This window comes from Myotis yumanensis, unplaced genomic scaffold (genome assembly GCF_028538775.1).
Source record: "Myotis yumanensis isolate MYYU_CA2020_CCGP unplaced genomic scaffold, mMyoYum1.0.hap1 SCAF_1, whole genome shotgun sequence".
In the NCBI taxonomy this organism is placed as follows: Eukaryota; Metazoa; Chordata; class Mammalia; order Chiroptera; family Vespertilionidae; genus Myotis; species Myotis yumanensis.
In genome coordinates, this window is record NW_027223752.1 from 225,592,944 (window position 1) to 225,619,309 (window position 26,366).

General features: G+C 40.6%; 1 protein-coding gene across 6 annotated transcripts in view; it reads right to left on the reverse strand.

Moving 5' to 3' along the window:
- ZCCHC4 (zinc finger CCHC-type containing 4) overlaps positions 1–26,366 on the reverse strand; it is a 48,635-nt gene that overhangs the window by 9,087 nt on the left and 13,182 nt on the right. For 4 of the 6 annotated variants that reach the window (XM_070398482.1, XM_070398475.1, XM_070398489.1 and 1 more), the window contains exons 6-10: positions 19,705–19,777; positions 16,500–16,650; positions 14,936–15,036; positions 1,696–1,817; positions 1,374–1,449 (exon numbers count right to left, since the gene is read on the reverse strand). In XM_070398482.1, the coding sequence (XP_070254583.1) occupies positions 1,374–1,449; positions 1,696–1,817; positions 14,936–15,036; positions 16,500–16,650; positions 19,705–19,777 (523 nt within the window). Of the gene's footprint in view, positions 1–1,373; positions 1,450–1,695; positions 1,818–4,725; positions 5,276–14,935; positions 15,037–16,499; positions 16,651–19,704; positions 19,778–26,366 lie in introns of those variants that run through there. The other 2 variants (XR_011468892.1, XM_070398508.1) reach the window with 2 other exon arrangements.

The following is a 26,366-nucleotide window of genomic DNA, read 5'->3' on the forward strand; positions in this document are numbered from 1 at the left end:
AGCTTCCTCCTTCCCCAGAGCAGTGACACCTCGTCTGGCTTTTGTGATGGTCACTTCCTTGCTTTTGTTTACCACTATGTGTGCGTCTCTATAATAAAGTTTTATTTTCCACATTTTGCACTTTTACGCTCTGGACATCATTTTTTAAGATGAAGAATACAGATAACTTCTAAAAGAACTGAAAATATACGTCATCAGGTATGTTAACAAAATTAAAAACTAGTATAACCAGTAATAAAATTATAAAGTTATGAAAAATGTACTTTCTATTAGTTATAAATATATATCCTCTTTCCTTTGAAGAATAATATGTGCTTATGGGCCAAACTAAACTTCACATGTTCTTTCTGAGTGGATTTACCTATAATAATAAAAGCGTAATACGTTAATTAGACCGAACGACCTTCTGGACGAAGCCTGTGTTGCGAGGGAAGCCCGGGTCCCAGGTGCCAGAGGGAAGCTGGTGCCGGCAGTCGGGGGAAGGAAGGCCTACTCTTGCACGAATTTCATGCATCGGGCCTCTAGTTTAAAATAACAGAGCAACTCAAGGGTGATTCCTAAAAAGTAAAGAGGAAGTCTGTCCCATGGAGTCCTTCCTCCAGGACATGTTATTAATTATAACTTCACCAGAACAGTGATGGTATCTAATACTTCAATGCCATATTTGAAACAACGTAATTCTGTATGCTTAACAAAATTCAGTGCCTTATTTTAAACAGTAATAATTTTAGCAGCCATACAGTACCATATAAACTTCAAATAATTATTATGATGACAAAGTCAACTGTGTGACATGCTGTGGAGTTGGCTCCACTCCTGGCGACCCCATGAATGAGGGATGTCTACAATGTCCTGTCCTCAAAGCCCTGCTCATCTCCTAAGGACTCATGCCTATGGCTTACTTTAACTTTAAGGAAACCTTTGGAGCAGCGGTCGCCAACTGGTGATCCGTGGACCACTGGTGGTCCGTGGACCACTGGTGGTCCGTGAGGTCCGAAAGGTTGGCAACCGCTGCTTTACGGAGTCCATCTCATAGTTGATCTTCCTCTTTTCCTGATGCCTCATTCTCCCAGCATTATTGTTTTCCCATAGGACCCTGCCTTCTCAGGATGTGCCTGAGGTAAGGCAGCTTCAGTTCTGTCATTTCTGCCTCCAGCAATGTTTCAGGCTTACTCTGCTCCAGGACTCTCTTATTTGTCTAAGTATTTTTTTAAAGCCTGTTGTATTTTATAATTAGAAATAAAATGCTGTATTCAAGTATAATTAATAAATGATATAACACAAATTACATTAACAAAATAACAAACAAATGTAATGAAACTATTAAATAAAACTAATAAAGGTGAATAAATGTATTCTAAAAAAACTTATACCTTGGATGTGCACGAATTACAGTGCTCACAGTGTTGATTCTCTAGAGAAACATATCGTTGACACAGAGGGCAAAACCTACAGAGGAAAGAAAGACTTGGAGAAATTAGCTGCATATACTTATTGAGATTCACAGAGTAGATAAAAGTTTGCAAGGCATTCATTACAAAAACTGGGTGTAATCCAAATTTAATTGAATACAAAATTATGGGCCACAGTTAAAAGTAACAGAACCACATGAGTCAATATTAAAAGCATTTTAATGTTAGATATATGGAACTGATACTCAGTGACATGAATTTCAAGGTCCTACTATGATCTTACCTATACCCTTCTTCCACAGGAAGAATTATTTTGTTGGGTGGAATATTGGTGAAAATACGCACAGGAGACTGTTTCCGACCTGTCTTTCCATGTTTATAAAGTGCATGATTATCATAATCTACCTAGAAAGTTTAAAAAAATGGAAAAAGAAAATTTACACAAATGAGTCAATATTCCTTAAGATTCTTTAACCAATAAATGAACAAGCTGATGCCAAGATACAGGTTAAACTAAATTATTAATAAGAAATTCTTAAAAGCAAGAGCTTACTTACTAATGAGCAGCTTCAGGAAGGCCTCTATGGCAGTGAAATGTCATTATAACAAAAGTAAAATTTGCTATGACAAATTCACATTGCCTAACATTGAGAACAACTCTGATCCTTTATCCAATACAATAGACTTTATAAGAAAGGCTATTATGTAATTAAGAATTTAGATTTTGTAAGAAGTACAAATTGGTAATCTTAAAATAGTCATGGGGACATAAAGTACAGCATAGGGAATCTATAATAATAAAAGCATAATATGCTAATTAGACTGGACATCCTTCCGGACGACCTTCCAGACGTAGCTAGGGCTGCAAGGGAAGCCGGTGCCAGCAGCTGGGGGAAGGAAAGCTTACTCTTGCATGAATTTTGTGCATCAGGCCTCTAGTATAGTCAATAATCCCGTATAATAAAAGCCTACTATGCTAAGTGTCCAGTCATCCGGTCGGCCATTCAACCAATCAAAGTGTAATATGCTAATGATATGCTAAGACCACTCAACCACTCACTATGATGAGCACTGACACCAGGGGGAAGTCAACCGGTTGACCAGTCGCTATGATGTGCACTGACCACCAGGGGACAGACACTGCGACTGGTAGGTTAGCTTTGGGTCCAGCTGATCGAGACTGAGCGAGATGGGCTGGACATGCCCTGAAGCCCTCCTGCGTTCCCTCCCTGGCCCCAATTGTGCACGAGTGGAGTCCCTCGGCCTGGCCTGCACCCTCTTGAAATCCAGGCTAAGGAACCTCCCTCCCTCCCTCCCGTGAGTGCACAAATTTCGTGCACTGGGCTCTAGTACTGTAATAACTATGTATAGTGCCAGGTGGGTATGAGAAATATTGGAGGGGGCGAGGGCACTATGTAAAGTACATGATTGTCTAACCATTATGCTGTACACCTGAGACTAAACCTGTATAATAAAAGGCTAATATGCAAATTTTCCCCACAGGCGGGAGTTCTACCAACCAGGAGTTAGATGTGCACTGACCACCAGGGGGCAGTGCAGAACATGGCGGGCGTCAGTGTCGCAGCACTGACAGCAAGTGGCAGTGGAGGTGCTGCCGGCCCCAATGGGCCCCCGGACGAGAGCAGGACTGTAGCAAGATGGTGGAGCAGGTGAGCGGGCAGCACCAGGCCAAGGTGGGTGTGAGCAGGGGCCCCGATTGCCCCACCCATCACCCCACAGATCGGCCCTGATCGCCAGCCAGGCCTAGGGACCCTACCCATGCAGGAATTTCATGCACTGGGCCTCTAATATAAAATAACATTGAATAACTGTAATTAAAAAACAATTTTTAAAAAATAATTTCAGCCCTAACCGGTTTGGCTCAATGGATAGAGCGTCAGCCTGCGGACTCAAGGGTCCCAGGTTTGATTCTGGTCAAGGGCATGTACCTTGGTTGCGGGCACATCCCCAGTAGGGAGTGTGCAGGAGACAGCTGATCGATGTTTCTCTCTCATTAATGTTTCTAACTCTCTATCCCTCTCCCTTCCTCTCTGTAAAAAAATCAATTAAAATATATTTTTTTAAAAATAATTTCATTTTTGGCATTAAAAAAATTCCACCTTTGAAGATGTGCCAGCTTGGTTGGGGCTTTTCATTTTGTGTGTGAAATTCACATGTCCATTTTCAGCTCACCAGTTCTCAGTATGGCCTCAGTGTGGCCCTCCATCACTCTCTGTTTGACAGAGCACAGATCTGGAGGCCAGACAGCAGCTCTGCAGCTCACTTGTTATGTGACCTTAAGCCAGTGTGTGTAATTTTCACCTAAGCCATATTGTGAAGGTTAAATGAGATAATGTATGTAAAACACTGATTTCAGGGCCTCGCATATGGTATAGAGACAGACAGCAATGAAGAGAGAGATTCCTGACTACAGTTTTCCCCATAATAACTACTTCAAACATTTAGCTCTTCTCAAGATCCCTAACTAAATTTTCAATTTAAGCTGATTATCTTGAAAGTAAACTGAAACTAACAAATATGATTTCTATTAGCTTCTTCATCCTGTCCCTCCTCCAACCTGTTATCCACACACATTTTCAGTTTGATTTAAACCTTCTATAGGTCCACCGAGCCACTTAGTCCATCTTTTTGTAGATCAGTAATTTTCAGGGTGGTGTCTGGATGGGCAACATTACCTGAGATCTTGTTAGGAATGCAAATTCTTGCCCCACCTAGGATCTAGTAAAACCCACAATCTGTATTTTTAAGAAGCCCTCCTGCACACTAAAGTTTGAGAACCAGTGCTTTAGAGCATCCACAAGATACCATGAGATTTTTATGAGGTAAACGAGAGGCCCGGTGCACAAAAATCTGTGCACCCGGGGAGGTCCCTCAGCCCGGCCTATGCCCTCTTGCAGTCTGGGACCCCTCAGAGGATGTCCACCTGCTGGCTTAGGCCCGCTCCCTGGGGATCGGGCCCAAGCTGGCAGTCAGACATCCCTCTGGCAGGCAGCCCAGCAGCCCTCAGGGGATGTCCACTTACCAGCAGAGAGCAGACCTAAGCTGCAGTCGGACATCCTTAGTGCTGTTGAGGAGGCGGAAGAGGCTCCCGCCACCACCACTGTGCTGGCAGCCGTCAGCCTGGCTTGTGGCTGAGCAGAGCTCCCCCTGTGGGAGCGCACTGACCACCAGGGGACAGCTCCTGCACAGAGCATCTGCCCCCTGGTGGTCAGTGTGTGTCATAGTGACCAGTCATTCCCAGTCTTTCTGCTTTTAGGGTCAGTTTGCATATTACCCTTTTATTATATAGGATAGAGGCATGGTGCATGGGTGGAGGCCGGCTGGTTTGCCCTGAAGGGTGTCCCGGATCAGGGTGGGGGTCCCACTGGGGTGCCTGGCCAGCCTGAGTGAGGGGCTAATGGGTGTTTGCAGGCTGGTCAAGCCACCCCCCCAGTGGGGACCCTCACCCCATGGAGGTTTGGCCAGCCTGGGTGAGGGGCTGATGGCTGTTTGCAGGCTGGCCACACCCCTTTAGGGTGGGGGATCCCCATGGGGTGCCTGGCCAGTCTGGGTGAGGGGCTGAGGGCCGTTTTCAGGCTGGCCAAGGCCCCTGGCGACGGAAGCTCCCAGCCTCTCCTTTTTTTTCTTTTTTTTTCTTTTATTCTGGGATTTATTTACCTTCTATAATTGAAACTTTGTAGCCTTGAGTGGGGCTCAGAGCCGGCCAGGGCGGGCGGGAAGCTTGGCTTCCTCCATCACTGGAGCAACCAAGCCTCCTGCTTGCTCCAGCTCCGTGGCTGCCGGCCGCCATCTTGGTTGGGTTAATTTGCATGTAGTAGCTCTGACTGGCTGGTGGGCGTGGCCTAAGGCATAGCAAAGGTACGGTCAATTTGCATGTTTGTCTTTTATTAGTGCAGATATGGTAGATCACAACTTTTGAATAAGTTGTAATGAATTGTTTAGATTCTAAACAAGAATACACTTACAAATTTACAACAACCCTGGCCAGGTAGTTCAGCTAATTGGAGCATCATCCCATACACCAAAAGGTTGAGGGTTTGATTCCCTGTCAGGGCACATACGGGAGACAACTGATCGCTGTGTCTCACATCAATATTTCTCTCTCTCTCCCCCTTTCTCTCTCTCTAAAAATCAATCTTGGAGTGAGGATTAAAAATATATATAAATAAAAATTTTCTTAAGTATTTTACTACAAACTGGCTTGCAATCTAACTAATAAGCAAATCACAAAACTGTAAGGAACTGATGACAATGGAAAGAGAAACCTTTAAAAGTAGAGTCCTAAGCTTTCTCAGTGGCCCTGCCAATGCCTACGGGACTTACAGGTGGACAAATTTAGGAAGACTGATTAACAAGCTTCAGCAGTGAGGAAGAGTAAGTACAGGATGAGGAGGCCCAGCTAAACAAGGGGCAGTATGGAAACAGCCCTGGGGGTTCTGTTAGCTGTCAGTATGATGAGTCCACAGCCCGGCATAACTGGGCAAAAGCTGGCACCAAGCTCGACTGCAAGGATAAGTTAGATCACATCTGAAGCCCCACATTCAGTCACTACATTTTAAGAGAGACATTAGTAAAACCTGCTCATTTCCAATGAAAGTAATGGAAATGAATAGGATTTAGAGTTTAATATATTGGGGGTGTTTGTTCAGAAAAGAGAAGACTGGGAAGATCTGATAGCTACCTTATAACTGAAGGGGTGTCATGTGGAATAGAAATTAGGCTTATCCCTTATTGCTTCTGAGAACAGAAGCAGGACTACTAGTAAGAAGTTAATGGGGAGCATATTTTATCTCAATATGAGAAAATTTTCTAACAATTAGAGCTATTCAATAAATTGAGTTGCCTTACTTGTAAGACTGTAGGACTTTGCTCACTGAACGCATTCAAGTGAGGATAGATGACTACTTGTCATGAATTTAGTGGAGAGGATTATTAAGCTGGGAAGTTAGCCTCCGTTACATCTGTTTCTTTCCAATTTTAAAAGTCTATGAATATATGTTACCTATTAGAGTCTAAGATATAAAAGTAGATTTTACTTCTAAATCACCTTAAAATAGTAACTTCAGTTTTCTTTTTAAATTATTTAAATTCATAATTTTCCTCATTGCACTCCTCTTTGTACTCAATAAATATATGGCACCTTATTAAATTCAACAAAGATATTTTGAACATCAAAAGAAAAACAATTCTTCCCAAGAGAATCTTACAAAGATTTCTAGCAAATGGAATATTCCAGGCAATATAATAGATAACAGATGGGAGAAAAGGGAAAAAAAGAACAATTTCTTTATAGTTACCCAAGGAGTAGGAGAATATATGTGTCAGGAAGGTGGTTGATTGCTTCATTTTGCATAACCTAATTGAGATTATTATTATTTTTAAATGCGGGTTTGTTGTGCTAATTAACTATAAACATATGGTATGTAAAATGCATGCTGCTAGGATAAATTAATGTACCTCTAACATACATCCATATTTCATAGCTTCATCCACACAAATAAACCTCCTATGGAAGCGCTGTAAAGCAAACACAATTTTGCAAATTGCATATCACTAGTGGTAGAGCTGATACACCATTTTCCCATCATTATCCCTGACATTTCACTCACAATGATGATGAGAGGCACTTTCAAATAGAAAATTTCTCCCATGGAACTGATTAATGTGATGAAGTACTGTATAGAAATGAGGGAAAGCACAAAATCTCTGCACTTCGTAACTTTTAATTTTATCTCTACACAAATTTCTTCTGTAATGTGAGACTGAAACTAGTTATAGGGAAACCAAGGCATTCAAGTCCACCAACATTTATTTTGAACCTACTATGCTCCACACATCATGCTGGGAAACAAAGATGAAATAAAACAGAGTACTTGTATGTTCATAACTCCCTAAGGACTATGTTCTGTTTAATTCAGGAAAATTGAAAGGATCCCAAGTGAACTAACTCTTCAGCTCTATCAACCAACTTCAATCACAGCAATAGGTCTTTTACTCCTATTCTCCATATCCCAAGTAACCTCATTTAAAATTACTATATAAAGCATGGGGCAAAAATAGGTTTATAATTGCCTGTATGTTAAATAATACAATCCTTTATAATACAAGGCTAATATGCAAATCAACCAAACAGCAGAAGGACCAGTCGCTATGATGCGCACTGACCACCAGGGGGCAGATGCTCAATGCAGGAGCTGTTCCCTGGTGGTCAGTGCGCTCCTTGAGGGGGAGCACCACTCAGCCAGAAGCCAGGCTCACAGCTGGTGAGCACAGCGGTGGAGGCGGGAGCCTCTCCAGCCTCCACAGCAGCGCTAAGGACCCCCAAGGGCTCCTGGACTGGGTGAGGACGCAGGCCAGGCTAAGGGGCCCCCCCACACACTGCACAAATGTTGTGCACCGGGCCTCTAGTAATTAATAAATAATAATACAAGAATAAACTGTTTGAACAGCATACTCACAACTGTAAACCTACTTCTGCTCACCCTGTGTATATATATTATCCCCTTGCCACTCCAAACCCATTACATGTTTTATTGTATATCAAGTCTTAAGAATTTCAGTTGCCATCTTTTAATTTACAATCATACCTCAGAAATTCCTATCAAAATATCTTCATTTCTAAACATGAAACTAGACTTAAAAACACAGTTTTCTATACGGGATGATTTTTTAAAAGACAGCTTAAAAGAAAAAAAAGCAGAGAGCTCTACTTTTATCAATCCAGACAAATGTCTCATATTAAGTAGAAATAAGAGACCATGATTCCCCGACACAGTGGGGGTTTGTGTGGGAGGCAACCAATCCATGTGTCTCACATCAATGTTTCTCTCTCTCCCCGTCCTCCCTCCCTTCCACTCTCTAAAAAATCAATGGGAAAAAACTCAAGTGAGGATTAAAAAAAAAATAGCAAGAATTGGAGGGAGGGTGCGAGGAGGATGCAGTGGGACAAGAGGTCAGCCAGGTAACAGGATCGATTGAGGAGCCTGCTGTGTGCTAGGCATCTACTGTCCAGGTGGAAGGTAAGTGAGAGGACCTAGTTCAGATATGGTAAATACAAGCCCTGAATGCCATCAGTGCCTGATCCTGACCCTGACCCTGGGAACAGACGTCACTCATCAGCCACACTGCTCTCTGCCAGAAAGTCACTACTAATTAATTTATCAGGATTAGCACTAAAAGTGAAACTTATCTGCCTGCCCCTTTCTGGTTCAATCATTTTATTTTATTTTATTTCATAGGTAAGGAAACAGAGACCTGGAAAGATAACGTGACTTCTCCCAAGACTAAACAGCCTCTCTATAAGGCAGCGCTAGAAATCAAACTTCTGACTAAATCAGGATTTCTTTTCATTATCACATCCTTCCTCTCTAATCTACCCTTAATAAAGCACCCCGTTTCCTAGGTCTTTGATAACTATTTTATTCTGCACTCATCAAGTGCTTTCTCATAGAAGAGTCTACATAATTTATATTTTTTGAAGATGTGCAGCATCTCCGCTTTCCTCTCACCTGATAAGTATCTTAGAAAAAGATGTAGTGATTTTGGGGGTTTTACTGCATTGTGGTTTGGGGGCTTATAATCATCTCTGGCAACATCAGGAAGAAGGCCTAATCAAGGTCTCTGGGAAAAAGTCTGGGAAGGAGGAGAGGAGACTTCCAAATTTGTAATTGATAAAGGAGGCTAACACAAATGAAAAAGAATTACCACAAAATGCAGTTGAAGTAACAAAAGAAAGAAAAGAAAGTAAAAGGCCCAGAAAGGATGATGATGATGATGATAATAAGTCCAGATACATTTTCAAAAACAAAGGTAGAAAAATCATGAAAGGGGAGGTACAACAAAAAAGGTTAAATCCACCAGGACAGAGATTTTCTTTTTCTTTCTTTCTTTTTTAATCCTCACCCAAGAATATTTTTCCATTGATTTTTTTTTAATGTTATTTTTTTTATTTATTTTTTTTAAATATATTTTATTGATTTTTTACAGAGAGGAAGGGAGAGAGATAGAGAGTTAGAAACATCAATGAGAGAGAAACATCGATCATCCGCCTCCTGCACATCTCCCACCGGGGATGTGCCCGCAACCCAGGTACATGCCCTTGACCGGAATCGAACCTGGGACCTTTCAGGTTCCGACGCTCTATCCACTGAGCCAAACCGGTTTCGGCCCATTGATTTTTAAAGAGAGTGGAAGAGAGAGGGAGAGACAGAGAGAAATATTAATGTGAGAGAAAAACATCGAATGGTCACCAGGGAGGAGCCTGCAACCGAGGTACGTGCCCTTGACCAGTCGAACCTGGGACCCTTCGGTCTGCAGGCCGATGCTCTATCCACTGAGTCAAAATGGCTAGGCCAGGACAGAGATTTTCAACCACTGGGCCACAAGAATTTTTATAACATGCAATACCTGACTATTTAGTCAGGGGCACTGACGTCTTTTCCTTTAGATTATCATCTGCACTAGGAGATATTGTGAAATCAGTTTCTCCAAATGAGCATGTCAGGGGCAGTAGTCTTATTTTAGTAGACATTATAAAAAATATTTGGTTTTATATATACTATTCTAAATTTTCTTTTAAAAAGTTGGCTTTCTCTTTATTGAAAAGACTGCTTTTCACCCTGTCCAATACACATGACCTAATTAGAACCTATTTCACTAATACAATCTTACCTAATAATAGACAAACATGTAAATTGACCATCCCTCTGCTATGCTCACCAGCCAAGCAGGAGAGTATGCAAATTAACCCAACAAAGATGGCGGTTAGTTTGCATACGTACGCGCGAAGCGACGGAGCGAAGATGGAAGACTCCAGCTGGAGGAGCGAAGGCCTAGGTCCCGGGTGCCGGAGAAAACCAGTGCCGGCAGCCAGGGGAAGGGAAGGCCTATTGCACAAATCTCTTCGTGCAACAGGCCTCTAGTGCCATGGTCGGCAAACTGCGGCTCGCGAGCCACATGCAGCTCTTTGGCCCCTTGAATATGGCTCTTCCACAAAATACCACGTGCGGGTGCGCGTACAGTGCGATTGAAACTTCGTGGCCCATGCGCAGAAGTCAGTTTTCAGCCTGGGCGAGTCTATTTTGAAGAAGTACTGTTGATATTTGGCTCTGTTGACTAATGAGTTTGCTGACCACTGCTCCAGTGAATTACATAATTATATCCAATATATTTCTCAAAACTAAACTCCAATATTTCCAAAAGATCTTTCCTAGTTACACAGGCTGTCTAAACGACGATAATGGGTTACTGTACATTAACTTTTCTCATCACTTTATTCTGGATCTGCCTTTACTTCCTCATCATTTCAAACTCTTGTCCACAATAGATGGAACAGTTTTCTAAGAAACCTGTGTTTTGCAATTTTAATGTCTTAGGGACTGTACAAAAGAGGACCTAAAGAGAGTTTTACCCCCACCTTGGGACTATCTGAATGATGACAATATATTGCTGGCTATGACAATGACAGTGATGGTTATAGCAATGCTGATAGCAATAACCTTTACTCTACATTTGCTCTGTTTTAGGGCCTAGGCCAGTAGTTCTCAACTTTCCTAATGCCGCGACCCTTTAATACAGTTCCTCATGTTGTGGTGACCCCCAATTTCATTGTTACAAATTGAACATAATTAAAGTACAGTGATTAATCACAAAAACAATATGTAATTATATATGTGTTTTCCGATGGTCTTAGGCAACCCCTGTAAAGGGTCATTCGACCCCCAAAGGGGTTGCGACCCACAGGTTGAGAACCACTGGCCTAGGCTAAGCCTTTTTGATGTCTGATCTCATATGATTCCTAAGACCTTATGAGATAGATAGAGTATCACTATCCTTATTTATCAGGTAAGATTAGCATCATCAGAGAGTTAGATAACATGCGCCTTGCTAGCGACTGGCAGAACCAGGATTAAAACTCAGTTCCTTTTCGAATCCAGAGATCATGCTAACTTTTTAATTCATTTTTTATTCAGCATGTAGGGCATCTACTATGTGCAAGAATTGTACTAATAATGATTCACTGTGGAAGGCAGCAGGTGTTCCTGAAAATGGGAACTAGTTTATTTAGTTAACATCTTCAGGATATGTCAGCTATCTCTGCATTGTAAATGTCAATATTAGAAGCATCCCTCAGACAAGAAACAGAAAACTGGGTGCCTTAAAAAGGAAAGAAAACCACCTCTGAGGAGAATTGTGATGTGGATTTTGTCTGTAGCAGAGCACAAAAAGTCAAGGTTAAAAAGGCTTGTGTTATACACTTTTGGAAAAGAACCAGTTAATATGGTCCAATAGTCATCAAAATGTCTATTAAATTTAATAATGTAATTTTTAGAATTCCATTTTAGTTTTGGAATTCTAAGGAAGTTATGTAAAATATGGGAGAAAATTATATGAATAAAAGATGTTAATGGCAGGGTTATTTATAGCACCTTAAAAGTGGAAGCAACCTGTAAGTCCAAAAAGAAGAGAATGATAACACAGCCTGTCAATGAAATAATTTCAAGTTATTAAAAGCATAAAAATTATGTAGCTACATTTTAAATGTACATTTATATAAGACAGTGAAGAAAACAAATTCAAATTCATCTGTTATGATTACAAATATGTAAACTGCTTTTTAAAGAGACTGGAAGTGAATACTTCAAAATTATATTTGTTATTTGGGCTGAAATCACAGGTAGGATCTGTCCCCTCGTTTTTAGTAACACTACTCCTTTCAGAACTTCTACATAATTTTCGTAATGGTATGTCTTCAAGACTAGAAAGATTAGAACCTATGCTAGTTTGGAATAACTAATGAAGACATTTACAATTATAGGATGAAAAGCCTTAGAGGATAGTCAATTGCTCAGAAAACTCAAATAGAAAAATATTATAGCCTAGCCAGTGTGTCTCAGTGGTTGAGCATTGACCCATGAACCAGGAGGTCATGGTTCGATTCCCGGTCAGGTCACATGCCTGGGTTGCGGGCTTGATCCCCCAATAGGAGGCAGCTGATCAATGATTCTCTCTCATCATTGACGTTTCTATCTCTCTCTCCCTCTCCCTTCCTCTCTGAAACCAATAAAAATTAAATAAATTAAAAAAGAAAAAGATCTTTACAAAAGAGGAAGCAGTGCCCACTAAGGTGACCACACATACTAGTGGTGACAATGGGTTCACTTCAGAACTCAAGGACATGAACACAGGAAAATGGACATTAAAGCAGAAGACCAGGTTGAGGGGAGGGTGGAGCTATCGAGGCCTCTGGCATCTATTCTTACCTAAGACAGGTTCCCAGGGCCTTGGGCTGAGATGTGGAGGTCTAATCAAGTCCTCCTTGAATCAACACATTCACTCACAAACAGACCTCAGCATCTCTGCTCTCTGATGCCCCACCATCTCAGGCATACCTCTCCCCTTAGACATCCTGACATCCTTGCAGTTGCACAATAAAGTGTTCATGGCAGACTACAGACCAGAAGAAGCTACTTACTTCTCTATAACCTCTAACCAGAAAAAAAGCCACTGCATTATGATGATCATGAGGTGCTATGAAATCTTCCGGTAATGATAAAAGATTAAAACCCAGCTGCACTTCTGAACCACCTGGGAAGCTTAGTAAAATGTTTTTGTTGTTTGTTTGTTGTTTTTTTTGTGTGTGTGTGTGTGTGTGTGTGTGTGGCGGGGGGGGGGGGGGGGGGGGGGGAGTGGCGAGAGGGGGGGGCCTCCACCCTCTGATACTGCTTTAGTAGGTTTATTTTGCTACCTAAAAATCCATCTACACTAATAAAAGAGAAACATGGTAATTGGCATACAACCGCTACCCTTCCCATTGGCTAATCAGCATATCCTTATGCAAATTAACTGTCAGCCAAGATGGCCGCAGGCAGCCAGGCAGCTGGAAGCGAACATGAGGCTTGCTTGCTGCAGTGACTGCAGACTCCAACGTTCCCCGCCTCACTTGCCGGCCTCTGAGCTGGCAGTTTGAGACATTCTAACAAATATAGGCCAGGATCTCAGAGCTGAAGTTATACATTGTTTCGATTATAGAACCGAAACAAACCAGATACCTGCTCTCAGAGCTAGAGCCAGAGATAAAGCTGGCCCAGAATAAAATAAAAAAAAGGAGCCGTTGGGAGATTCAATCAACAACCGCCAGCCTGAAAGAAGCCCTCAGCCCCTCACCCAGACTGGCCAGGCACCCCAGTGGGGACCCCCACCCTGAAGGGTGTGTGACCAGCTGCAAACAGCCATCATCCCCTCATCCAGGCTGGCCAGGCACCCCAGTGGGGACCCCCACCTTGATCCAGGACACCCTTCAGGGAAAACCAGCCAGCCCCCAGGCCTCTGTCCTATATAGTAAAGGGGTAATATGCCTCCCAGCACTGGGATCAGCGGAGCCGCGAGGCCTCCTGGCACCCGATCAGCGTGACGGGGGGCAGCGCCCAAACCCTCTGATCAGCCCTGCTCTGTGTGTGACAGGGTGTGGCGCCCCAACCCCCCCACCCCACGGGCCCTGCTCTGTGTGTGACAGGGTAGAGCCATAACCTCCCCATCGGCCCTGCCCTGAGTGTAACAGTGGCTGCGCCCCAACCCCCTGATCGGCCCTGCTCTGTGTGTGACAGGGTAGAAACATAACCTCCCCATCGGCCTTGCCCTGAGTGTGACAGTGGCGGCGCCCCAACCCCCTGATCGGCCCTGCTCTGTGGGTGATAGAGGGCGGCGTCCCAACCCCCTGATCCGCCCTGCTGTGTGTGACAGGGGGCAGTGCCCCAACTCCCCTATCGGCCCTACTCTGTGAGTGACAGAGGGGAGCTCCTCAACCCCCTGATGGTCCCTGCTCTGTGTGTGACAGGGGGGAGCTCCCCAACACCCTGATGAGCCCTGCTCTGTGGGTGATAGGGTATGGAGCCCCAACCCCCCTGATGGGCCCTGCTCTGTGCATGACAGGGGGCAGCGCCCCAACCCTCTGATCCGCCCTGCTCTGTGTGTGACAGGGGGCGGTGCCCCAACTCCCTTATTGGCCCTACTCTGTGAGTGAGAGGGGGGAGCTCCTCAACCACCTGTTGGGCCCTGCCCTGTGTGTGACAGGGTATGGAGCCCCAACCCCCCTGATGGGCCCTGCTCTGTGCGTGTCAGGGGGCGGCGCCCCAACTCTCCAATCGGCCCTGCTCTGAGCCCGACCAGGGGCTGCATCCAGGGATTGGGCCTGCCCTCTGCCACCTGGGAGCAGGCCTAAGCCAGCAGGTCATTATCTCCCGAGGGGTCCCAGACTGGGAGAGGGCACAGGATGGGCTGAGGAACCCCCTTTCCCCCCGAGTGCACAAATTTTTGTGCACCGGGCCTCTAGTATTTTAAATAAGCACCCTAGGGACAACAGACATTGAGATACCACTGGATTTGTATTTCACTCAAGTTATAGTATTTCATTTACTAAAACCAATGGATAGTCTTATCAGGATATTTATTTAAGCTGAATATACACTCTCCAACCATGCCAGAAGACAGAATAGTTACTATACCTGGTAGTCCAGCATGTGGAAGCTTGGAAAAAACTGACAAATTCGGGATTCAAAAAAATAGGGAAAAATCCAGAAAATGGGTAGTTCTTTGTGACTGTTATCTAATGGATCATAAAAAAAAGGAGAAAGAAAATAAGAAACTGATATTAAAGAAAAAAATATAACAGCTATAACTGGAAAGCTTCTGGTATCAGAAGAAACTACAACGTTCAATACATTTAAATCACACTAAAGGAAGGAATGTCTAACAGAGCACCATGTACAGTCAGACCTCTCACAAAGACAATGGAAACATTCTCCTATATCTAAACACAGCTACATGTATGAAGTAATCCTAACATGCATATCACAATAGTATATGTAAAGGTAGAGATGTTACCAAAAAAGTGGAATATAAAATTAATTTTTATGAGAGGCAGGAATACAGCTGTTATATATAGGCTGAACACAATGCTAGATACTTTTGATATATTGTCTATGTATAATAACCTCTAGAGTCAGATATTAATAATCCCATTTTATAGAAAAAGAAAATGAAGCCACAAGATTTAAGTCATTGGTTCAAGTCCACGGAGCTGATAAGTGGCAGAATTGGAATTCAAGCCCACAAAACTCTTTATTGCTTCCCCAATAATACGGACTTTATACACTCCGATAAGTGACTTAGGAACTGAAAATAAATGGAATACTTAACACTATGAGTCATATTTTAGATTTCGTTTGCATTCTGTCCCCCAAAGCACACTATTTATGTAGCACAATTGACTGAGAAACTTGATCACAAACTCCTAACGCTCTTAGAATTTATCAACTTGTAAGCTGGAAACTAAAAAATTATTGTACAAACTAATTAGATCATTGGATGAAATACTTGGAAGTCCTAAGCCACCTGAAACTGAATAATAACCCTCATCCATTCCTCCACCGCTGGACCAGGTATCTGTGTCACTGATAACCACTGTCTGGCTCCTGGGTGTCTGACTTTCCCCCCAAATCCAGGCATGACTTAGCACTCTGGGCCAAAGGTCGGTGGTATCTTCGAGTCCTAGGCGAGACTTTAGGAGCAGGGAATGGAAGGTGCATGAGGGCAGAGCTATGTGGCTGACATGGTCACTACTCTATTTCTACCACCTGGTTCATGGCCCTTCAGTAAATACAGGGGTGGGTAAAAGTAGTTGTGGGTACACAAAACACAGTTTATTTTTGTAGTATTACTTATTTATTTTAGCATTATTTTCCTAATAAACAACTATAAACCTACTTTTGCCCATACCTGTATTTACTGAAGAAAAAAAAAATAAAGACAATTTACTGCTATTCTTCATGTCCCTTTATGCCCATAAGAACAAAATTATCTACAAGCCATTTTAAAAACACATGATCAGGACAATACAAAGTGTATCATGATGATAAAATATGCCACATTAACAAATAAGCCTGCTTTTAAAAAAGACCAGAAACAAAGGCATATATATTTTAGCGATCTGATTCACCAAGATCTGATTTGACAGAAAGTAAATGCTCAGATACATGTTTATTTTGAAGTAAGTAATAAATTACACACCTTGACTTTGACCTTCCTTCCACATAGCAATTAGCTTCTTGAATGTAACAGCCAGAGGTTCAACCAAGCCACCAAAAGGAGGGTCTGTCACCATAATGACTCCTTCACCTTTATCTTCCTGTAAAAATGTTCTGCATACTTCAAGGGCAGCCTGGAAAAATACACATTCATTTCTAAATTAGGGAGGCACTTCGTCCTATTTGGAGGAGAATGCACTGGGCTCGGTCTCACTCTTGGTACTGAAATTTCACCCACCTGCCACCCCAGAGTCCCTCACTGACATCTTCAAGCCTCCCTCATTCATCCCCTGTGTGATTTTATCTTTGGGTTTCTTGATAAGGAAGTTTTTAAAATTGCAAATTCAAATACCATCACTATCAGAGGACTACACATTTCAAATGGTTAAATTAAAAACCTAAATTTAGTAACCTAAAAGAGAGGAACTCATTACCCATGAAAAACTATCTAAAACTCTAAATTCAATTCAATAAACAGAAGCAGGGACTGTGCCAAACACTGGGAACACAAAGACAAGGCACATTTCTTTCCTATCTGGTCTGTCCACCACCATGTGTTCAGTTTAATAAGAGCTACAATTACCAGTTAAATACACAGGGTTTTGAGAACATGCACGGTAAGTAAATAAACGAAGGGTCACAAATAACTCGTATCCAGGCCATGAGACCATGCTAGTAACACATTTTCCCAACAAACTGATTCAATGTTTTTAGTAATTGCAAACTTAACATAACTACTGTCTAAAATATGTATCTTTTGTTGTTGTTGTTGTTGTTTTGGGAGATGTTAATGGAAGATACATCTATAATAATAACTCTAGTCAACTAACTTTGTAATAGTTTTCAAGTACGTACTCATCTATAAAAGCAAATCAACACTTAACAATATCCTGAGTGGCATATGATTTTAAAGCTTAGTGGTATGTTAAACTTTAATAAACCTATATGTACTTTAAAATATATACTGCCCTACTACTAAATCCCAACTGATGAGAGGAAAAAGCACCGTATCCTAATCCCTTTCCCTAGGAGAGTCACTATTAGCCTCCTACTGGCAGTCCTACAGCAAAGGACAGTGTGTCAAGAAGGTTAATCATTTTTCAAGCGCTGCCTGGTACTTTCTTAACCTGCCGACATGAAGAGGACCTAAAGTACAGATGATGTTATTGGAAAATCTTCAAATTCCTTAGTTAAAAGCAGAAAAAAAGAAAATAAACAAGTAAACTAGGCCTAAACTCTTAACCAAATTTTAAAAACATTAAGCATAAACTTCCAGGTAAGAATCTAGGCTATAATATCCTGTCAAGAGTTGCTGAGGGTCCTAATGTTGACACCTATGGAAACAGATGCTGGCTTATACCACCAATGTTGACAGTATCCTCTTTTCTTCATCTCAATTATCACTAAAAACTGGCACTTCATATTTTTATTGCCCTAGCTGGTCTGGCTCAGTGGATAGAGTGTCGGCCTGGACACTGAAGGGTCCCGGGTTCGATTCCGGTCAAGGGCACATGCCCTGGTTGTGGGATCAATCCCCAGTAAGGAACATGCAGGAGGCAGCCGACCCATGATTGTCTCTCATCATTGCTGTTTCTATCTCTCTCTCGCTCTTCTTCTCTAAAATCAATAAAAATATATCTAAAAAATAAATATTTCAAAAAAATGTATATTTTTATTGATTTCAGAGAGGAAGGGAAAGGGAGAGAGAGATAAATAGCTGAAAAATAGATATCCCAATGCCCAACTGATTCTGAAAGAAGGCGTGCGTCACTGGCTATCCTTACTAAATCAGGAGACTCATTTTCAATCCCAACCAACAATTCAGAATCTGTTTTCATTTTCTAAATGCTTGTTTTTTTAGTCTTGCTTGGTTTTCATTCTATCATTAGCTATTATCTTAAAGCACAATAAATACTTTAGAATGGTTCACTATCTTTAAAAAGTCACACACACACACACACACACACACACACACACAGATATGCTTCAGGAGATCTTGATAATTCCAATCAAAACCTCCTGGGAGGTATGACTACTAGTTAGTTGTGATTTTTATTTTGTAATAAGACTGACAAAGAGCTCAAACCAGGAGTGCAAGTATCAGCTCTGCTGTGTTGTTTATTCACAGTGACGTTATTAACATCATATAAAGAAGCTTCCTTTAAGCCACTATCTTTTTATTAAGACTATTTTTTTAGAGTAGTTTTAGGTTCACAGCAAAATTGAGAAGATACAGAGATATCCCACATGGCCCTGGTCCTACACGTACACAGCCTCCCCATTAACATTGCCCACCAGAGGGGTACATTTATTAGAATTAATGAACCTATGTTGACACAACTTTATTAGACACTAGTTTTTAAGGAGTAATCTAATAAAACCATAAATCCCCTTAACTGGAACATGAAATTTACCAGGGAGGCAGATACAAAACAACTAACCACACAACTATCTATAATAATAAAATAGTAATATGCTAATTAGACCAGGCATCCTTCTGGACATCCTTCCTTCCGGACAAAGCTACAGTGGGCGGGGGCCCAGGCAGAGGCAGCAGAGGCCCCCGGCCCAGACGGCAGCGGGGTCAAGGCACTTTCACGAATTTCATGCATTGGGCCTCTGGTTTAATTATAGTATCCTAACTCCACAAAGGAGAACTTGACCTTGTCTGGGGCTCAGGGGAGGCTGGAGAAAATGACTTGGAACAGAGCTCTGAAGAATGAGGTAAAGTTTTTTTTTTTTTTTTTTTTTTTTTTTTTTTTTTTTTTAAGAATGAGGTAAAGTTAACGAGGCAAATAGAGAGGAGAAGGCAGAGGGCATGGCAGGGCAAAAGGCCCTGTGGTGGGAAGGCCAGTTCCAGATGAGAGTTCGAGATGAACACAAAGAGCAAAGCAGGAGCAGGGAGAGGAGGGGCTGAAGAGTGGCAGGGCTCAGACCACACAAAACCATGTGGGCCTTGGTAAGAAAGTGGATCTTTACCCAAAAAGTAGTGAAAAGTCATGAAAGAGAAATAATGTAATCACTTCTAGATGCTCAGTATCTTCTCAGTTAATGAATAAAATATCTCTATGAGTAAATGGTGGAACAGCCACAATTTGATCTTAAGGGACTTTAGAAAAATAACAAAGGAGATACTCTTGAATTTATTCTTCACAAGAGAAGAAAGAGATAATGTTAACAATTCTTACCTCTCCATCAAAGAAGTGATGGTTAAACATGTTATAATGGCAAAAGCTATCTTCCATATAAAACTGCGAATACCTGTAAAATAATTTGCTTATTACTGGAGTTACTTGTCCAGTCATAGTTATACAATAAATAAATATAAACTACATTTTAAAACTGTGAAATCACACCTTTAATAAAGTCAATTTCATCATGCTTCGTCTTCTGAAATAAGGAATGCTTTCCCAGCCCTACTGGGTTTGGCTCAGTGGATAGAGCATTGGCCTGCGGACCGAAGGGTCCCAGGTTCAATTCTGGTCAAGGGCACATATCTTGGTTGCAGGATCCTCCCTGGCCCAGCCCTGGTCCTGGCTCATGCAGGAGGCAACCAATCTATGTGTTTCTCTCACATTGATATTTCTGTCTTTCCCTCTCCCCCTCTCTCTAAAAATCAATGAGAAAATATTCTCAGGTGAGGACTAAAAAATAAAAAAACAATTAAAAAAAAATTAGTGGGTTTTTTGTTTGTTTTTTTAAAATAGATATATATTTTTCTATTTCAGAGAGGAAAGGAGAGGGAGAGAGAGAAAAACATCAGTGATGAGAGAATTATTGACTGGCTGCCTTCTGCATGGGGATTGAGACAGCAATCCGGCATGTGTCGTCCTTGAACGGAATCAAACCCAGTACCCTTCAGTCTGGAGGCCGACTCTCTATCCACTGAGCCAAACCAGCTAGGGCAAAATTTGTTTTTAAGAAAAAAATAAAAAGCTTTCCCCAAATCTTAGTTGGTAACCGTGGATGATGAATAAAAAACTTAAATTATGTTCCCAAGTTTAATGTATCAGTGATAAAACTATGGAACACTTATAGTTAATAACTTTAAGGAAAATACTGAATCAACCTTTCTGCTCAACAGCTGTTAATTACTGTATTTTCCTCTGTGATTCACACAAAAAATATTTAATGCGAAGTTTTTCTTGTCTATTGCACATTAGCTTTATAAAATACTAGAGGCCCAGTGCACAAAATTCAGGGGCGGGTCCCTCAGCCTGGCCTGTGCCCTCTTGCAGTCCAGGGGCCCTGGGGGATGTCCAACTGCTGAGGGGTCGGGAGGCTCCGGCCACCGCTGCTGCGCTTGCCAGCCATAAGCCTGGTTCAGGGCTTCTGGCTGAGCGGGCGTTCCCTTTGTGGGAGCGCACTGACCACTAGGGCGCAGCTCCTGCATTGAGCGCCTGCCCCCTAGTGGTCAGTGCACATCATAGTGACCGGTTGTTCGGCTGTTCGGTAGATTTGCATATTAGCCTTTTATTATATAGGATGCTTTTCAATATACAGTGGGGCCTTGACTTACGAGTGTCCCGACTAATGAGTTTTTCGAGATATGAGCCGTCTCTCGGCAGATTTTTTGCTTTGAGTTGCGACCTAAAATTTGGGTTACGAGCCAGCTTCAGATACCCCACCGCTAGTTGGCACAGTGAACGTCACAGTGAACGCCACAACATTAGCCCAGCATCACGTGTCTCACTCATTCACTTTTGATTTGACATACGAGTCATTTGAGTTACGAGCTCTATCACGGAACGAATTAAACTCGTAAGTCAAGGCCCCACTGTATTAAAAAAAGTATGTGCATTTCATATTTACTGAATTAGTGCTGGGAAAGAGGGATATTTATTGGTTGAATCACTTTATTCTTCTAACACTACTTTATTTAAAATTTATTTTTTTAATTAAAAAATTTTTTGAAATTACAGTTGACATACAATATTATATTAGTTTCAGGTGTAGTAACACACTACTTTAAAATGCCTATCAGCAATGAATGACAGTACCAACTTTGGGTATTAACTTTATAAATTTTTACTAACTTAGTAAGCAAAATCCATACTAACATAATGGTTTAAATTTGCATTTATTTGGTTTCTTATAAGACTGAGATTTCCTCATTCCTTAAGTGTATTTGTACTGTCTGTCTCTGTTTTCTCCATTTATGTTTATGGTTCTTAATGTCTTTCATGCTGATTTCTGAGTTTTTCATATACTATAGAAACTTCATTTTTATCTCAATAGGATCTTGAACTTTGACAATTTTGTTATAAACAATTCACATATGAATCACATCATTCTTCTAGGGAATGCACAGTGGAAAGACTGAAAAACATCAGGGACACATCCTTACTTCTATGACTTCTTTAGCCAGATCACGACAGCAGAACAACTTTGTCTACTCTATTCTCAGTTACCCATTACTGTCTACAACTGATTCACCATCCATGGTATTATAATGGGTAACCCTGCTTATCCTCTTCTTCGTATGCTGTGGTTAAAAGCACAGACTCTTTGGTCAGATGACCTGGTTTCAAACCCTATTAGCAGTGTAACCTTAGTAAGTATTTCACCTATCAGAGCCCCAGTTTCTTCGTCTACAAAATGAGAAACATAGTAGTTTCCACATCATAGGCCTTGGTAAGAATAAATGAGATAATGAGATAATGTATGTAAAGCAGTGCCAGCTAAATAGCGTATACTGAAATGTTAGGTCTCATTATTTTAATAAACACCAGCTAATATGCTTTAATGTCCCTAATGTTAGGGAATTATGTTTATGTCCAACCAAAATCTCCCTTCCTGTAATCTAATCCATTTCTTCTTGTTCTGTGGAGATGGAGAACAACTGTTCACCATTCTCATAATGTTATCCCTTAACATTATTTACAATACTGTTAGTATATCTGAATCGAAGAAATAAACAAAAGGTTAGGGTAACTGAAAAATATTTAAATTATATACTGTAACTTAATGAACATTCCAAACATTGTGGGGCAATGTCAATTACCACTAATAAAGAAATGACTTCCTATTTAACTAAATTCCAAATAGCTAACAATATATATTATCTGTTATTTAATTAATATATATCTGTCAATACTAGTAGAGCTGTGAGTCAACTATCTTTTGAGAGTTTTCTTCTCTCTTGCATTGCTTTGTGTAAGCAAAAAAAATACAATCCGTTTAAATATATATTTCTACTGACTCTCCATTTTTTTATTGCTTCACAATGACACAATAGTCTTTTTTTTTTTTTTTTTTTTTCATTAAAAGAGAAAAACTTATTTACATAAAATTCAACACAGCACAGTTGTCCAAAACTTCCTGGGCAGCAGTAAGCAGGGCCAGAGAGAGAAAAAAGCCTAGATTTCAGCTCTAAGTTTCATCGAATACAAACAAGGGAGCATAATTATTCATATTTTAAATTATGAAAAATCACTCAACATTACCCTCTTAAAATGAAATTGGCCACAAAGAATTATTCTCTCCACTGAATAAAGCAAACAAAACCAATCAGAAAGCATGCACTTGAAAACTGCTCAAAAGGACATTCATTTAATTTGGCCATTCATTCTCTTTAAATGAGTCAGTTACCAAGTGTGAAACATACTCTACACACAGGAAATGTAATCAAGAGCTGAATAAAATAAGTTCATGAAATGAACCCAAGACATCCATTTTTTTATATAACTTTATTTGGATGATAGTTTGCCAAATAGAGTTTCACATCTTTCATGCTAAAATTAGAGCATATAGAAATCCATCTTAGCAAATGTTAACTTCATATCTTGGACCCCTGAAAAGGATATTTACAGCACATCTACATAGAAGGCTGGAGTTGAGGCAGCTCTCTGCAGCCTTGGACAGACCTTCTGTAAGGCAACAACAAACCAAAGTCAAAGTGCCAACTGCCACTCCATACCCTCAGGGAGTTTTTCCTGACTTAACTCTGAGAAACCCGAACCAACCCACACACTCCATACTGTAAATACAGGCAACAGACTGAATTCGTTCCGGCTACTCCTGTGTTTCAATAGACCAGCTCTCTCTTAACACCCAATGTTGACCTTTTGTAGAATTGACTCAGTAACACAGTATGGGATCAAAGAAACTAAGCTAGGATAACCTTAGCACAACAGAGGTTTATAGACATGAAAAAAAGTATTAGTGTATTCCATTAGTTATAAAATAACTTTATCCACATCCCCTTTGCCTACTCTAACCAAGAGATTTCAACTTCACACTCAAGAAAGGTAAAACCATAAGATATGGCATTTAAGGCAAAAGAGTTAAGGGGCCATTTAAATCTTTCAAATTAAAAGTAAATCCAAGTAAGGTGAAAGAGTTCTGGAGAATGGTTGCACAATGATGTAAATGTACTTCACTTACTTAACACTACTGAACTGTATATTTAAAATGGTTAATATGACCAATTTTATGCTATGTGTATTCTGTCACAATATTTTATCTTTTTTTTTCTTAATACTCAGCCAAGGATATTTTTCCATTGATTTTTAGAGAGAGTGGAAGAGAGAGGGAGAAACAGAGAGAAACATTGATGTGAGAGAAACACACAGATTGGTTGCTTCCTGCATGCTCCTGGACCAGGGCCCAGTCTGGGGAGGAGCCTGCAACCTAGGTACATGCCCTTGACCAGAATCGAACCCAGGACCCTTTGGTCCGCAGCCCAACACTCTATCCACTGGCCAAACTGGCTAGGGCCACAGTTTGTTTGTTTTTAAAGTAAATCAGGGCAATAGCAATGAATAATACAAAATGAAATTAAGAAAACAATTTTCAATAGCAACAAAAAGAACAAAATATTTAGGAGTAACTTTAACAGAGGAACTGCAAGACTTATATGCTGAAAACTAAAAAGTGTCATTTAAAGAAATTAAAGAAGACCTAAATAAATGGAAAGACTCTTGTGTTTATGAACTAGAAGACAATTAAGAAGGTAATACTCCCCAAATTGATCTACAAATTTAATGCAATCTCTATAAAAAAAATCACAGCTGATTTTTTTGTAGAAATTTACAAGCTGATCCTAAAATTCATATAAAATGCAAGGAACCCAAAATAGCAAAAAACAATCTTGCAACAGAATAAAGTTGGAAGACTCACACTTCCTAATTTCAAAACTTACTACAAAACAACAATAATCAAGATTGTGTAGGACTAGCATAAGGACAGACACAGATTAATGGACCAGAATTTAGAGTCCAAAAATAAACCCATGTATTTATGGTCATTTGGTTTTCAATAAGGTACCAAGATAATTCAAGGGGAGAAGAATAATCATTTCAAAACATGGTGCCAAGGCAACTATGCAAAAAGAATGAAGTTGGATCCCTACCTCACTCCATATAGAAGATTTAACTCAAAATAAATCTAAATAAAAGAACTAAAATAAAAAGCTCTAAGAAGAAAACAGGTGTAAATATTCATGACCTTGTATTAGTCAATAGTGTCTTAGATATGATATCTAAAACACAAGCAATCAAAGAAAAAAGATAATAACTGGACTTCATCAAAAGTAAAAAGACAGGGTGGAGGGTAGGCAATGGGAGGATAAGGACACATATGTAATACTTTAATCAATAAAATAAAAAGTAAAAAGACAAGCCACAGAATGGGAAAAATTATTTGCAAATCATATATCTGATAAGAGTCTAGTATCCAGAATATATTAAGAACTTTTTCAATTCAACAATAAAAAGACAACCAATTAAAAATGAGCAAAGGGTCCTAGCCGGTTTGGCTCAGTGGATAGAGCCTCAGCCTGAGAACTGAAAGGTCCCAGGTTCGATTCCAGTCAAGGGCACATGCCCGGGTTTTGGGCTCAAGCTCCAGTGGGTACTTGCAGGAGGCAGCTGATCCATGATTCTCACTCATCATGGATGTTTCTATCTCTCTCTCCCTCTTCCTTCCTCTCTGAAATCAATAAAAATATATTTTTAAAAAAATAGGCAAAGGATTAAATAGACATTTCTACAAATAGATAAACAACTAGTCCATAAGCACATGAAAAGATGCTCAACATCACTAACCATCAACAAAATGTAGTTACCTGTGTTTTGGCAGTTTGGCAGTTCCTCAATAAGTTAAATACAGAGCTATCATATGACCTAGCAATTCTACTCCTAGGTAGATATGGCCTCAACTGTGTCCCCCCAAATACCTATGTTAAAGCCCTAACCCCCAGTACTTCAATTTGCAACTATATTTGGAGGCAGGCCCTTTAAAGAAATGATTAAGTTAAAATGAGGTCCTTAGGGTGGGCCCCAATGAATATGACTGGTGTCCTTACTAGAAGAAGAAATACACACACAGAGAGGAAAGACGATTGTGAGGACAGTGAGAAGGCAGCCACCTGCAAGATAAGAAGAGAGGCCTCAGAAGAAACCAAACCCACTGACACTTGATCTTAGACTTCCAACCTCTAAAACTATGAGAAAATAAGTTTCTGTTGTTTAAACCACCCAATCTACTGTATTCTGTAATGGCAGCCCTAGTAAATTAATACAATAACCAAGAAATTTGAAGATATATTCATATAAGAAAATGTCCACAAGTGTTCATAGCAGCATTATTCATAATGACTGAAAAGTGAAAGCAACCCAAATGTCCATCAGCTGATGAATGGATAAACAAAATTTGGTATGTCTATATAATACAGTATTATTCAGCCATGAAGAGGAATGAAGTACTGATCATGCTACAACATGGATGAACCTTGAAAACATTATGCTAAGTGAAAGAAGCCAGACACTAGAGGTCACATATTATATGAATCCATGTATATGAAATCTCAGGAAGAGACAGAAAGTAGACTAATGATGGCCAAGGGTTA